The sequence below is a fragment of the Armigeres subalbatus genome, chromosome 1, assembly GCF_024139115.2.
Source record: "Armigeres subalbatus isolate Guangzhou_Male chromosome 1, GZ_Asu_2, whole genome shotgun sequence".
Lineage (NCBI taxonomy): Eukaryota > Metazoa > Arthropoda > Insecta > Diptera > Culicidae > Armigeres > Armigeres subalbatus.
Genome location: NC_085139.1, coordinates 157357698 through 157372642, shown reverse-complemented (window position 1 = coordinate 157372642; position 14945 = coordinate 157357698). Strand labels below are relative to the sequence as shown.

Below are 14945 nucleotides of genomic sequence, written 5' to 3'. Positions count from 1 at the left end.
TTCGCCGTCCTCAAACCATCGACACCATCTTGACGGTTCCAGGTGACGACCATACACAACCTTTCCGGATGCGACCACGATTGGGACCGGTTGGTCCAGCTTTACCACGTTCGAAGGCAATCCGCTGTCTGCACCATATGCTCGGTTGCGCCCGAATCGAGAATCCATCGGAACTGGCTCAAACTCTTACCTTCACGCTTCACATCACCATCCGACTCCGTCACGAATGCCACTTCGGAACCAGCAACGTTGGCCCTTTCCTTTTTTTCGGCTTACCGGACGATTTTCGTTGGTCCGTGTCCTTCTTCATGGGGCAGTTTGACTTCTTGTGGCCCACTTTTCCGCAGGAAAAACACTTGATGTTGGACCGTTCGCCGAAGAACGCCGAATCACCACCCAACGTGCTCTCCATGTCGCAATTGTTCCGACGCTCCACGTTCTCGCTCAGCAGCCTGGCCTTCACGAAGTCGAGTGTGCACTGTTCTGCCGGTAGGGTTTCAAGAACCGTCACCAGCTGTTGAAACGATTTCGGCATGGTTTGCAGTAAATTGAACACCACCAGCCATTCGTGCATCACGCTGAGGCAAGCTCCCGGATGATCCGCTCAAACCGCAGCAGATGTTCTTCCATCGGTTCCGCTTCGCTGTACTTCATCACGGCCAGTTGCTTCAGTAGGTAAAACTGATCGGAAATTCCCTTCTTCGCGAACACATTCTGCAACGTTGCCCAGATCGCCTTCGGAGTGGACTTACCCTTGACGTACTCCAGCTGCGAATCAGCGATCTTCTCCACCAGCAACGACTTGCAACGTGCTTCCAGAAGTTTCCGCTCCGCCAGTTTCGTCTCCTTCTGCGCCTTTTCTGCAACCGTATACTTGACAATTTGTTGACCTACACTGGCCAGTGGAGATATATCAGCTTCCACACTGATATTCTTCCCTCCCCCTTCATACGGGAGCTTGGCAGAAGGAAGGTCGTGTGATATGTGCCATCACAAATATTGCCCTCCGCTCGCTTTCAAATCGACTTCTATAAAAACATTCTTCATGCCTGCCGTATCCTAACGGAACTATCAATTCTATACTTTCGCCTCTAATTCTATCATGAACATGTACGTCCAAGTTTGGAAGATGATATTAGCATTTCCATATCATTGTAAACCAAAATAATGATAAAAATAGAAACACAAAAAATATGACGCAGCCTAGGGCTGCAAGTCTCTTTACAATTTTCAAAAAAAAAATAAGAGATTTGTCAATAGTGAACAAATTAGTCTCTACTAAAAAACAATCTTTCAAAGTAATATGCCTTTAGGCATTTTTACAGCAAATCATGCATGTTTATGATTTATTTATTTGCCATTTCTTTTGGTTCTATCTAGTTGAAAAATCTCCAAGTCTTATAATTATTTTGGTGATCACGATTCTATTTTGTATTCCTTTATTCCCTTACCAACTAAGGGTTGGTCGAATTAACTTACGATGACATTAAGTAATATTCCATGTACAGTTTGCATTACCTAATTTACATACACACACATTTGGAAAAACAGGAAAACACCGCGCAATGCAACAAATTTTAGTGTCGATGGCGTGTGAGCAGACGGAACAGTCAATTGATGGAACAAAATGTGAAAATACCTACAACACGTGAACCGAGCAACAGTCTACCTGCAGATTAGCCGTAAAACTAACAGTAACTTAAAACTTGGCAGCCAAAGCTCACTTGAACTGCGAATAGCTCATCTGGCTGGGTTTCTTCTCCGAGAAGAAATTTCTCAGCACGATGACCTGCCCGACGGCTATCACCAAAATGGCAACGGTCTCTGTCAGCGACCACCAGAGGACACGTTCGTTCAGATCTTCCGCTCGTTTCCGACCTTGAATTCCGAAAGTTGACGGTCAGCTCCTTGCAATGGATTTGGGGCAAATTGACTTACCTTGGGCTTCTCGCAAACGATGATGGGTCTGGAAGTCCAGAATAGCGTTCAGGCTTTTGTGAATTTCCTGCGATGACGACTCCAGCTGCGTTAGCACGGTCGAGTGCTCATCGATTCCCGGGAGGGGCTGTTCGTCGCCCACTTGGAAATCCATGTAGATAAGTTTGTGGGAAAACGTAGAGAACTCATTGCTGAAGCAAGCGGCGTAAACGCCAGAAGCCTGTTGAAAATTAGAAATTAAGAATATTATTGAATGGTGAATTAAGAATAAAATAGCAATTAGCTAATGATCATAATGATATACCTGAGCAGTGAACTGATGGGAATCAAACTGTGTTTTTACTTGTTTGTAGAGAATTTCCTGAGTTGGGCTGACCAGCTGCACATCTACATCGTATTGTCCTCCCGTGACGACCTGCAAGACATAAATTAATTCATAATTGCCATAATTCGCGAAAAGGCGACAGAACCCGATGTACTTTTCATTGCATTCTAATCTACTTTCGATGCGATACAGAGCTCAATTATGACACGTAATCCTCCTCGACGTACCCCTCCCTTCCCCACAAGCAGGGGAAACAAAATTTGAGCAGCAAAAACTGACCTGAAATTCCAGCGTCGCCGTTTGGTTTTTCTTGATTTCCTCGAAGAAGCACTCGCGGGCATTGTCCGGAAGCTCGAAAGTAAGTTCCACGCTGTCCACCGTGCTCCGATGGCCCAGGAAAGCCAACAGGAAGATTCCGCTGGCCAACAGATTTTGACGTTTGGTGCTGCTGCTGCTCATCTTCATTCCTTCCGGCAATCGATTTTTCTGCCACGATTTAAATTCAGAATCCCATCAGTTGACGATTCCGCACTGAACGCTGATATTCCACTAGTTGTGGACAAAAGGTATGGAAAACTTCCTCGAATTTAAACTACTATCGAACAATAATTTTTACCAATTTCGTCAAAAATATTGCATATCGTTTTTTTCTCCCGAACTTCGATGTGTCTTCTTCTTTTACTGATACGCGACACGCGTTTGACGTTTGTGAATCCATGGGCGTAACACACACTGAAAACCAAAACTACCCAAAAGTGCGTTGTTTGCACTCAAAACCGTGGTTTGGGCTATAGATAGTGGAATATATAGATGAGCGAAGATAAATCCTCTGTCTCCAAACGAACTGTCAAACGTGTCTCCAAACGAGCATGACGTCACGATTTCAATGGAAATGTTAAGGGCTGTGACGTCATATGCGCGCGTGCACGGTCAAAAAAATCGACTCAGCCTTGCTTTCGCTCATCTATAGATTCTACTATCTATAGTTTGGGCCAATAACCCAAATTTGAGTAAAATGACTTTTCTGGCACTAGGTAGTTTGCCTTTAATCCCATGTAAACAATTTACCCAAAGCTGAGTTTAATTTATCTAAAGCGGACCTTGATCAACCCAAAATAGAGAATATTGAATTTACTCAAATTTGGATTATTGGGCTGAGCAACCTCGGTGAGGTGTTTGCATCTTGCTCTAGTTTTGATAGCAATCATGGGAAAGAAAGGGAAAACTACCCAAATTTGGGTAAATTTTTTCTGCGATATTCTCAATAGTGCGTATATTGAACTCAAAGTTTGGGTTGATTTATCTGTCCGTGCACAGTGCACAGGAAAAAGGTGTGATTTTGTTTGCTATAAACGGATAGCCGATAAAGCAGATGTCTATTTACATCTGGGAACTGACGCAGGACTACGTACACTGAACCTATCATGCACGTAAATTTTACCGGATTATTCAGGTAAACAATAAAAAACATTAATCCGATACCTTTCAGATGTCATTCGTAGATATTGTAGATATGAACCGGTGCCAGCGAAAGTGGTACATGTTACATTGAGTAAATTTTTCAGGAGACGCATTTTCCAAAAACATCGAATAATAAAGTCATATTTGCAACTTTTTGCAACTAAACTGTACCAACATGTTATGACTGATGTTACGACGCCGCATTAACAGCCCTGGTTGCAGCATAACAACCAGCATGACAGCTCGCGCGTAGCAGTGGTGGTAAAAATAGGAGAGAGAAAAATATATTGGTAGTAGAAGAAACGGTAGGAGGTATAGAGAAGACAAAATAAAAACAAAAGTTCGCCATCGTTTTCGAATGCAAAATTAGTTTGTGATTATTGAAAGCAATTAAAATATACTGTTTTTTGTGACATAAAAGCTTGAAATAAGTAATTAAAATCAGCAGGGAAAAGTTCGGTCAGTTGCGATACCACTTCCAGTGAGTAAAACCTGAAAAGAAAAAGAAAATGATTAATAATACATGTAAACAATATTGAAAATTCTTACCTGCAGACACGGTGAAGCTACAATTTATTATTCGGATTAATAAATTCGGATTCTGGCGACAAATTAGGTTGATCCGCTGAACCAGTATTGTAGATTGTAAGTAGTTCTCGAAAAGTGCTAGGATAAGGATCAATAAATGCAAACTATGTTTGAGTAGCAGTTTGACGACGAACCGCTGGCCAAAGGTAGGGTAGTTGAACCGTACTTCAACACCCAAAACCAAAAGGAATCGAGGAGCATAGGTATTCAGGAAGGAAACCAGTTTATTTGTAAGTAAACTAGATAAGTGAACTATTGTTGTTTATTTAAAGATGAATAATAAATTACAGTTCAGCATTGCTGAAAACTAATCAGCTGCTTCGGGAAAACTTGGTTTCCCTATCGGGAACAACTGATGTGCCTAAAGACAGTAGTGAAAAATAAGCGAATTTTATGACAAATTTCAAATATATTAGAACAGATTGCACATGTACCACTATTAATGGGAACAAAAGGAAACAGAAACCGAAAAGCGTTGACAGTAAAAGTGGTACATGTACATTTTGAAAATCATTATAAACGGCAGTAAATTATCTTGAAATTCAAAATAGGATTAAAATCTGTTGTGAAAACAGTCATATTGCTGAATTTTCTTTTAAATAAGCTCATTTTAGTGGGTGGAACTGTACATGTACCACTTTTTCTGGCAACGAAATGGCCATTGTGATATATACCAGAAAATAAAATGTGCATATCTCCAGATTTTGTTCCCAAAAATCACTTTTTTTGTTATTCCCTTGCTAGATCTTTGCAAATAGAAGCCGTTGGTGTAAAAAACTCAAAATTGACAAACATGGTTTATGTACCACTTTCGCTGGCACCGATTCATATGCAGGTGAACTCTACCTGATATTCAGGTAGATGTTACGTAAATTTTGGGTGAATATCATAGGAGACCATATGTACACTACTAAAAATCCACACATATTTATTGGCAAAAATCCATAGATTTAACTTATGATGTATATCAGCGCACACATAACCATTCTCCACGCGAACTACTTATAAAATATATATCCAAATAAACTTTATGTGTGGTCTCGAATTAGCAATTATTTAATTCTAGATTGCTTTGAGAATAGGTCGTATGTACAAAAGAGAGACTCTCTTTGTTCACGCTCTCTTTCGCTAATAGATCGGCAAGTTTAGCATTTTCTGCAACATTTTCACTTTAGCACGCTAGACAAAGCTATTGTCTTTAGATATCTGCCAAAAAATCCAACGTAAATTTGTGCATAGTTTTGCAATAATCGAAAGAGAATGGAACCGAAGAGAGGCTCTCTTTTGCACATACGACCTATTCTCAAAGCACTCTAGAATTTATGTGTGGTTCTATATCGATTATATTAGGGTGGAGCTATTGCAAAAATCTATAACGGCGACACATATATCTTATATAGATATTTTTGGCAGTGTATAGAAAATTTGAGTGGCGGCGAAATCAAGAGAATGGGTTGTAAAGTGTTAACATCACAAATTTACATCATGAAGGAAAAGCGAATGTAAGTTTTTTTATATTATACGTGGATTTCCCTATTGGACCCGACCGTTCGAAATAGTCGCTCCTTGAACGGTCGTTGAAATCGCCGTTTTCACCTTCACACCCGTTTTCATAGTAAAATCTGTCAAAACTGACAAGTCTGCCATGTGATTTTTGCTGTTTCCCTCGGACTTCTCTTTCTTTTTCCGATGTTTTGACATCTGTTTTGATAGACAAGGAGCAAAAAAACAAGGTAATCTACCAAACATTTATTGAGTTTGGCAAACCTTGCTGACGAGGCAAGTGAACCGACCTTCGAATCCATTGGTCAAGTAAATCCACAATATTTTTTGCTCCCTACAATATTTATAATAAGGACTCGCTATTGGTGGATTTAATTATACCATATCGACGATCGAAACGGGAAATTGAACTGACCTTCGAATCTTTTCGTTAAGTAAATCCACAATATTTAACGTCGAATAATCGCCTGATTTTACTCCCTACAATATTTATAATAAGGACTCCGCTATTGGTGGATTCCCTTGGAAGGCGAATGGAGGACCAACTGAATATTGTACTATTTTTCAACGGATTGTTGCATTTGAATCTGAGTTCGGTTCGGTCATAGCTATAATTACTTAAGCTATCGATATTTGTCAAGTCAGCCTGATATCCATGTCGATTTCTAATCGGTTTGATAGATTTATTTATTTATTTATTTGATATAAATAAATAAATAACTAAAACGTATTTTCATTTTTTCATCAATAATGCTAATATTTAATGAAAATAGTACTAGAAATTTAAATAATACCTATCTGAAAACCCAGTAAAATTCATATGATTATTATTTTATTTATTCAGACTAAGACCGAAGTGGCCTGTGCGGTACTGGGAGCTGCGGACTCGATCGAATCCAATTTTCAAGATAATTTGCTTGAAACTCGAAAATTTCCTCTCGGTGTTCAACATACACATTACGATTTTCTCACATCGAAATATCATTGTGTTTATCTTTATAAAATTCATTAAATAGATTTCGTTAATTTACTGCATCGTATTAATTAACGTGTCGAATGTTAAATTAATTCATACCCTCCACTTGCATTGAATCCGTCGATATATTTAAAATGACGCCAGAAAATTGAAATTTGTTCAAAATGAGCTATATTTAGTATGAGTTGATTTATACGTGTACTCTCTCGGCTGTGCTCAAAATGCACAAAACCTCTCTCGATGCGATGGATACTTTTTGACAGCTTACTTTGGAGATTCGTTGACACTCGTTTTGACTCTATCCGCAGCTCCCAGGTGCGGTATATAAAAGTCACAGAGAAACAGACGTCTCACTCAACACTTGTTCCATCGTTCACCTTTTTAACGGTGAATTCAAATTTTTGTAGGTGGTCAATCGGCCACCGATGGCGCTTCCATCGGATTTGCTTGTGTTTGACGTTTGCACACTACCGCCATCTGGTTGCCGTTTGGCCACACACACTGCATTTAGCACTGGTCGGTAATGCTTCCGTGACGATGATTTTGATTGCATATTGTTCTAAGTGAGACGTCTGTTTCTCTGTGTAAAAGTCGCCAACCACGCAGTCTACGGAGGGTCCGCAAGTCATCAGATGGAGATCGATCGATCAAGATCGATCAGGTGGATCGATCCACCTTGCCCGCTGCGTACCTCGTCTTCTTATGCCCGTCAGATCGTTGTCGAGAACCCTTTTTCACCGGGTTGCCGTGTCCGACATTCTGGCTACGTGCCCGGTCCACCGCAGTCATCCGATTTTCGCGGTGTGAACGATGGATGGTTCTCCCAGCAGCTCATGCAACTCGTGGTTCGCAAATTCTTCTACCACCTCGATTTCGTCACCACCGATGCAAACTCGAGGTGGCTCACATTGTCTTCTCTTGAACCGCTTCCTATCATGTACTTCGTCTTCAACGTGTTGATGACAAGGCTCCGTCAGACGTTGCAAGCAAATCACTCGTGCGAGCGAATGATTTCTGAGAGCACTCGCAATGGATCAATCAAGGTATTATGCATCTCAAGAAAATATAGAATACTGCGGCTTCCTGCTGGCTGCTGCTCAGGTAATCGCAACAGTCACTAAACACGACAGAGTCAATAAAAATCTTACCCACCGTATGCACTTGTCGGTTGTCCGACATTTCGCGATAAAACATTCCGCGGTAAACCATTTCGCGGTGTACCATTTCGCGGTCTGTATCATTTGGCGGTAATCTGTTTCGCGGTTTATACAATTTGGCGGTATTCCGTTTCGCGGTATATATTATTTCGCGGTTTACAATTTCGCGGTGATCCGTTTTGCGGTATTCAAACTTACCTTATCTTATTAACTTTTTTTTGTATTTTTAAGAGTTTGCCATTCTTTTCTACCAACTCTTAATTTTCTCTTCTTTATATTGCCGTTTCTTTCATTGCGTTTCCCTTTCAAGTATTTTTCTCTTTTCTTTTACGCATTATTTTATGTTATTTCCAAAAGACATATACATTATTGTGAATATGATAATTAGATGTGTGAGCTTTGTCACCAAGATACATTATATCATATGATAAAAGTCGCTGTCTTAATACCTTAAAAGGCTATGGTATTCTGGTAGAACTTGGAAGATGAAAAAACTGAAAATTATTCATAAGGCAAAATGTATCTTCCTTAAATGTTAGCCGACATTAGGTGAAATATCATGTGCTGTCTTCTTCAAATGTTCGCATTTGTCCGGTATAAGACAAAATGTGTTGTTTCGTCTTCTTTAAATGTTCGCATTTGCCCGGTATAAGGCAAATTGTGATGTTATGCCTTCTTTAAATATTTGCATTTGCCCGGTATAAGGCAAAGTGTGTTGTTTTGCTTTCTTCAAATGTTTGCATTTGCCCGGTATAAGGCGAAGTGTGTTGTTTCGCATTATTTACATACCATCGTAGGGGTGACAATGGGTCAAATGGGGTTGAGAATGGGTTACTATTTCAACCACTTAGAATGCTTTTAGATTGGATTGAGGACAAGAAGACTAAAATATAAGAGACCTTTTTGGACGATTTTGCTCTTCGACCTCCAGACTGCCGGTGAAAGTCTTCTCACCCCCAGACCCATTGTCACCCCCGTTGCGGTGCCGGTAGTTATATTTGCAAATATGTTTTGCTTCAAAACATTGTTTTTGTTGGGCCTTTGAATTTATATAAGTTTAATGTAAACTGGCTGGGTTCGATTTCCGGTGCCGGTCAAGGCAATTTTCGGATTTGAAATTGTCTCGACTTCCCTGGGCATAAAAGTATCTATCATCATGTCAGCCTCATGATATACGAATGCAAAAATGGTAACTTGGCTTAGAAACCTCGCAGATAATAACTGTGGAAGTGCTGAATGAACACCAAGTTGCGAGGCGGCTCTGTCCCAGTGTGGGGATATAATGCCAATAAGAAGAAGAAAAAGGAGAATGTAAACTCAATGATTATTCGCTTTACATAATAATTAGGTGAATTTTGAGGCGTTACAAAGCTAAAGAACACATTATTGAACTACTTGTAACATTAGTAAAATTAAACCTGCAAATTGGTATTGACCGCGAAAAGTTTCACCGCGGAATAGTACTAACCGCGGAATGGTAAACCGCCAAATAATATAAACCGCGAAATGTTATACCGCGATATGATACTGAACGCGAAGTGGTAGACCGCGAACTGGTACACCGCGAAAAGGTTAACCGCGGAATGTTTTACCGCGAAATGTCGTACAATCCACTTGTCATGATAAACACTCGCCATGTACTCAGTGACTCCGGTTGCCTCTCACTGATACAATCGAACACTGCTGCCATTTGGCGAAAAGCACGTGGTTTTGTTTTGAGAGGGAAAATTCTCCCTATCTTTTAACCCGGCGGCTATCTTGACGTCTACCTTCGCAGTCGAGCCTGCGAGAGTAAGACCGCCGCGAGAGCAGGAACTAATAACAGGTTATTAGTTCCTGATAAGAGCTCATTATATTTTGCTTAAATAGAATGACAAATCATTACGACTTCGATTATAACATTACCCGGATAAAAAATACAATAGAGTTGCAATAAAATATCATAAAATCACAATACATTTTATTTATGAACATTAAATTCTATTGTTTTTATATCATACCAATTAAAGTGCCATATTGTTGTTTCAATAGACGTACAATAGATTCAATTGCCAGTAAAAAGTTGACAATAGAATCACAATAAATTCAATTGTAATGGCAAAAATTTGTTCGAGAAAAAATCGATTTTTTTATTGTAAAGATACATAACAACCCCTATTTTCTATTGTAAAACTGCCATTTACAATAGCCGTTATGGTGGAAAACAATATTCTTCAATGTTATTCTATTGTGAGCCACAATAGAGTTTACCGTAATTACTATTAATTTCAGCGTAATGTTACAATAATTTCTATTGTAATTGTTTTGGAATTTTTCATTAGGGTATCTTCTTAAAAGATAAAATAGCCAGCAACACTGTATGCAAGATCTTCTGCATGTTTGCTGCAACTTCGTGCATTTGGCGAACTTAACACAAACTGCAATACATGGATTTTTGCCATAAAGAATTTGTCGATTTTCCTGAGGGCACAATCACAATTCAAACAGATTTTTGGTTCAGTGTACACTGATCCCACATATATGGGTCACTTTGTAAGTCACTCAATTTTGCATGTTGATCAAATCTCGCGTAACATATGATTACGGCTTATAAACCACAACCATGATTTTTGATTTTCTGGCATGAACGATTGCTTTGTAAATTATTCTTCATGCCAGTTAAAACTCCGTACTTGATATCTCTTAAGAAACAAATTAATTGCTATTTTGAGTGAACCATTTGCACCGTTGTAGTTTTTAAGTCCTTTGTTGGCGCCCTTAACTACCATGTGGAATGTTTGCTTTGGTTTTTAGGCCGTTCACTTTATATTGTTTATTTAGAAAAACTAGCTTCAAGTTATTTTAAAATGTATATTCTTACTAGGTTTTCGATATATCGCATAGCAGAACTGCTCTGGCTAACAAATCTAAACAAATCCGATGGTGTTAGTAGTTTTGAGCAAACGGCTTAAAAACCAGACGTGTTGCCGGTGATGCGAGTAAACGGCGAGACTTTTGTTTTAGCTGAAATTTTGTAGATTTCGAATGGTTTTCCAATTAATCTTGATCTGCTGTTATAATATAACCATTTACGTATAGTATTGACATGGTTTTGGCAATGAAATGAGTTTCTACTTTAATAAATGAATTAAATTAGTCATAGAAAATTTGAACCTCATTTTTCTCGGTTCAGCTTTGTTGGTTTTTCGGCCCTAATCATATGTTGCTCGAGAAATGGAAATGACCCATATTAGTGTGTGACCCATGATTGTGGGGTCAGTGTACAAAATGATTTGCAAAACTAGCAAAACTACCAACTTGGCAGCACTTCTTCTCATGCCATAAAAAATTTTGACGTATCACATGATACACAAAACAAATCAGAAAAAAGGCAGTAATTTTGAATTTTATTCTAATTTATTTTTATAAAGAAAAGTTGCGAGTTATTTAACAGGTAATTAAGCTATACATTGTGCTTACTAATCTTTCAGTACGATTAAATCATTTTAGAAATGTCCAAACTTCCCATCAAAGACCCGTCAATAAAAATAATCCCATCACCCGCATTTCGCAAGTTCGTCGTCAGTCGGTTTTCCCGTGATTCGCTTTTACCGGATACCATCCGGAATATATGCAAAAACAATCTATCGGCCTGTAGCACAAACAATGTTGACACTTCCGGGAAGGCCGTCGAATTCACGGATAAAGAGCAAAAATTTTTGAAGGAGCAGAACACGGCAAACCAGACGAAAGATGATGTTGACGATGAAACACTAAGCATTGAGGATAAATCGGAAAGTCCCCCGCCGGACATTCTTAAATCAGCTGCAAATCAGTCCAATACTCTGACCCTATCGTTGAATGACCTTAAATGGGTGCACCAGGCCCTCAATCGGTTACGCAAAGACGATCCGGATGTGCCATACTTGCATGAGTTGATGCAGGATTGCGAATTGTTGCTGCCGGAGAATGAGATTCAGGAACGGAATCCGGAGTTGGAGGCCCGCTGCCAGAAGCTTCGCAAGCAACAGGAAGCCAAAGAGTATGAAGCTATGACTAGGAATGTGGACAACGTTCGGACACTGATGCCGCAGGATACCATCGCCTATCAGAGTAAGAAAGCTTTCGGGATCAGCGAACTACTTTGCTTAAATGATTCTACCACCTTTTCAGTGAAACAAATAAACCGGCAGCTGATTGCCGTGGCGCAGTTCATTTTCTCCGTAGCGGCCGGATTTGCCTTTGGGTTCATCGGCATCGAGCTGATTGTTGGCCAGCTGGATTTCGGTTTCAGATTGTTGCTTGGCATTATGATTGCGTTGGTCATTGCACTGGCGGAGATTTACTTCCTGGCGAAGAAGCTGAACGAAGACTACGAACAGCCACCGATCACTAAGCAACCGGAACCGGCTGAGCTGGGCAAACGTAAGGTGGTTGAGTCGATCCGAATAACTTCCAAGACTGCCGCGAAAGCCAAGGGTAAGCTCCATCAAGATTAGGAGAGGTAAATAATTGCGTTTCAATCATCCGTTGTTCTTTTTGTTTTAAAATATGATAAGAAAAATGATTTTTTTTTTACTTTTGCTGTGTAAAATGTATCCAACACTCCCAACATACAAAAAAATGCAGACGTTTATTGCGATCTAAACGCAATGGTACCTATACGCATTGTATGCTATCTTAAAAATGGATTCTTACGGCTCCTCGATCGGAGCTGACCATCAGAACAGTTCGCTTTTTAAACCATCATATCTAAACGATCATTTTGGGGCTTCCTTAGCCGTGCGGTGCTGAAGGAGACTGGGTACGATTCCCGGTCCGGACTTTTTTGGGTTGGAAATTTTCTAGGCTACCATGGGCATAAAAGTATCATCGTGTTGGCCTCATGATATACGAATGCGAGGCTGAGTGTCCGAACCGGTGTAGGTACTGTCTAAAGCAACCATGGCCTGTAAGGACCTGGGTCAGGTGGAAAGTGATTTCCCCATGGCGCATCTTGACCCACGTACCTATCTCCGGTATCAACCTATGTGTCCATCTACCCTTAGTGGAACTGTCCCACGCACGCTGCCATTTGACCATTGAGGCCAACCTGACAGTCCTACGGATGCCTCTCGTTCCGCGCATTTCGAAGCACTCTATGTCTTCACCCATAACGATGTCAATAGGCATCATACCGGTGATGACGCAAAGTGCATCGTGCGACACGGTACGGTACGCGCTCGCAACTCTTAGGCACATGAGCCTATACGTACTTTCTAACTTCGTTCTGTAGCAGTTAATACGCAGGCCCGTGCCTCAAGTGCCAATACCTCAGTATGGACAGAGCAACGCTAGCCAGAAGCTTGCGCTTGCTGACATAAACCGCAGAGCTATTGGACATCATCCGGGACAATGCTGCTATAGCTGTGGAGGCACGCTTGCAGGCGTAATTGACGTGGCTACCAAAGGTGAGCTTATCGTCGATCATTACCCCCAAGAGTTTGATGGAGCGTTCAGAGGTGACCGTGCAGTTGCCTGCCCTTATCACCGCTTGTTGCTCAACCACCTCAGTCTTGTGGTGAGCCAGTTTTAACTTCCTGGAACTCATCCACTCCTCCCCAATTGCGATCGAGTGAGCTGCAGTCAACTCCACCTCTTCGATCGATGGATGGATGATCTTCTCGAGCACCTTCCCCGCCGTATCAAGCAGGCATATTGGTCTATATGTCGACGGATCCCCCGGTGGTTTTCCCGCCTTTGGCAATAGGACCAAGCTCTGCCTTTTCCATGCTTCAGGGAAGACTCCCTCGTCCAGGCATCTCTGCATGACAGATCTGAACATCTCGGGAGCCTCAGCAATGGCCGCTTTGATGGCCAGGTTCGGTAATGGCGCCTTACCTACACTAAGGGACTGTGCAATCCCCGCAAGTTCCGCCACAGTTACTCTTCCCTCGTCGGCCACCCTGGCCCCTGGCAGCTCCACAAAGGGAGGCCAGGGACTTGGGTCGTGACGTGGGAAGAGCCCCGCGATGATCCTCTCCAGCATCTCTGGAGACTGTTCTGTAGGGGCCATCGCCCCACGTGTCTTGGCCATTATGACCCTATAGGCGTCACCCCATGGATTCGCTTTGCCATTTTGATACAGACCCTCGAAGCAGGCTTTTTTGCTTGATCTAATCTCAGTCTTCAGAGCGGCTCTAGCAGCCACGAACGCCACCCGTCGTTCAACACGCTCCTCTTCTGAGTTAGTGAGTGTGAGTGAGTGAGATTGAGCGAGTGAGCTAGAATGATTGTGTATCTGAGATTGAGTGAGTGAGTGAGAGAGAGTGAATAAGTGAGAGTGAGTGAGTGAGGATTAGTGAGTGAGTGAGTGAGTTATAGCGATAGAGTAAAAATGAGTCAGATCGAGCGTGTAATAATGATGCGATAAAGATGAATGGGTGAAAGAGAGGTGGCCGTCTCACTACTCACTATTTATTACTTCCCGATTAAACTTCTTATTTTTCACTGCTCACTTTTCACTATTCACTTCTTTACTTCTCACAACTAATTTTTCACTTCTCACTTTCTCACTTTTCACTTTCACTAGGTTCTATCCATAATAAATTTCCGTCGGTGATTACGCATTTCCCAAGCGGAATAAATTGAAACCGAATTGTGTAGAGATGGGATTTTTCGTACACTTTTCCCGCGATTGTGTTTACACTTCGGGAAATTGTTTTTTCGTGTAAACTTCTTCTCCTGTCACGGGAAACGCAAATCCCGGGCGTTTTCCAAACTGTAAATCAGTCTTAACGGAACTCTTGGTTTACGCGTTCGTTCGTTCGTTCGTTCGTTCGTTCGTTCGTTCGTTCGTTCGTTCGTTCGTTCGTTCGTTCGTTCGTTCGTTCGTTCGTTCGTTCGTTCGTTCGTTCGTTCGTTCGTTCGTTCGTTCGTTCGTTCGTTCGTTCGTTCGTTCGTTCGTTCGTTCATTCGTTCGTTCGTTCGTTCGTTCGTTCATTCGTTCGTTCATTCATTCGTTCATTCGTTCGTTCAT

General features: G+C 41.2%; 2 protein-coding genes across 3 annotated transcripts; one reads left to right on the top strand and one right to left on the bottom strand.

Annotated features, from left to right (window-relative positions):
• Positions 1–1404: 1404 nt before the first annotated feature.
• LOC134205386 (transmembrane emp24 domain-containing protein 7) lies at positions 1405–2982 on the bottom strand. 2 transcript variants are annotated; one of them, XM_062680613.1, is made up of 5 exons: positions 2880–2982; positions 2543–2812; positions 2243–2353; positions 1939–2158; positions 1405–1878 (listed from the first exon to the last, which is right to left on the bottom strand). In XM_062680613.1, exons 2-5 carry the CDS (start codon positions 2726–2728, stop codon positions 1721–1723), a joined length of 675 nt encoding a protein of 224 aa, XP_062536597.1. In that variant the 5' UTR covers positions 2729–2812; positions 2880–2982; the 3' UTR covers positions 1405–1720. The 2 variants fall into 2 exon arrangements, with proteins under 2 accessions (XP_062536597.1, XP_062536596.1); XM_062680612.1 differs by having other exon boundaries at positions 2543–2964.
• Positions 2983–11270: 8288 nt separating this feature from the next.
• LOC134205383 (transmembrane protein 199) lies at positions 11271–12494 on the top strand. Its single transcript, XM_062680607.1, has 3 exons — positions 11271–11381; positions 11438–12040; positions 12101–12494. Exons 2-3 carry the CDS (start codon positions 11440–11442, stop codon positions 12424–12426), a joined length of 927 nt encoding a protein of 308 aa, XP_062536591.1. The 5' UTR covers positions 11271–11381; positions 11438–11439; the 3' UTR covers positions 12427–12494.
• Positions 12495–14945: the final 2451 nt, after the last annotated feature.

What these genes read in the sequence shown, in the direction of transcription:
- LOC134205386 (XM_062680613.1), bottom strand. Translation starts at nt 2,728, where the DNA reads ATGAAGATGAGCAGCAGCAGCACCAAACGTCAAAATCTGTTGGCCAGC. An exon ending in CGGCGACGCTGGAATTTCAG is followed by an intron (nt 2,354 to 2,542) that starts GTCAGTTTTTGC and finishes TATGTCTTGCAG; the next exon opens with GTCGTCACGGGAGGACAATA. An exon ending in CCCATCAGTTCACTGCTCAG is followed by an intron (nt 2,159 to 2,242) that starts GTATATCATTAT and finishes AATTTTCAACAG; the next exon opens with GCTTCTGGCGTTTACGCCGC.
- LOC134205383 (XM_062680607.1), top strand. Translation starts at nt 11,440, where the DNA reads ATGTCCAAACTTCCCATCAAAGACCCGTCAATAAAAATAATCCCATCA. An exon ending in GGATACCATCGCCTATCAGA is followed by an intron (nt 12,041 to 12,100) that starts GTAAGAAAGCTT and finishes CCACCTTTTCAG; the next exon opens with TGAAACAAATAAACCGGCAG.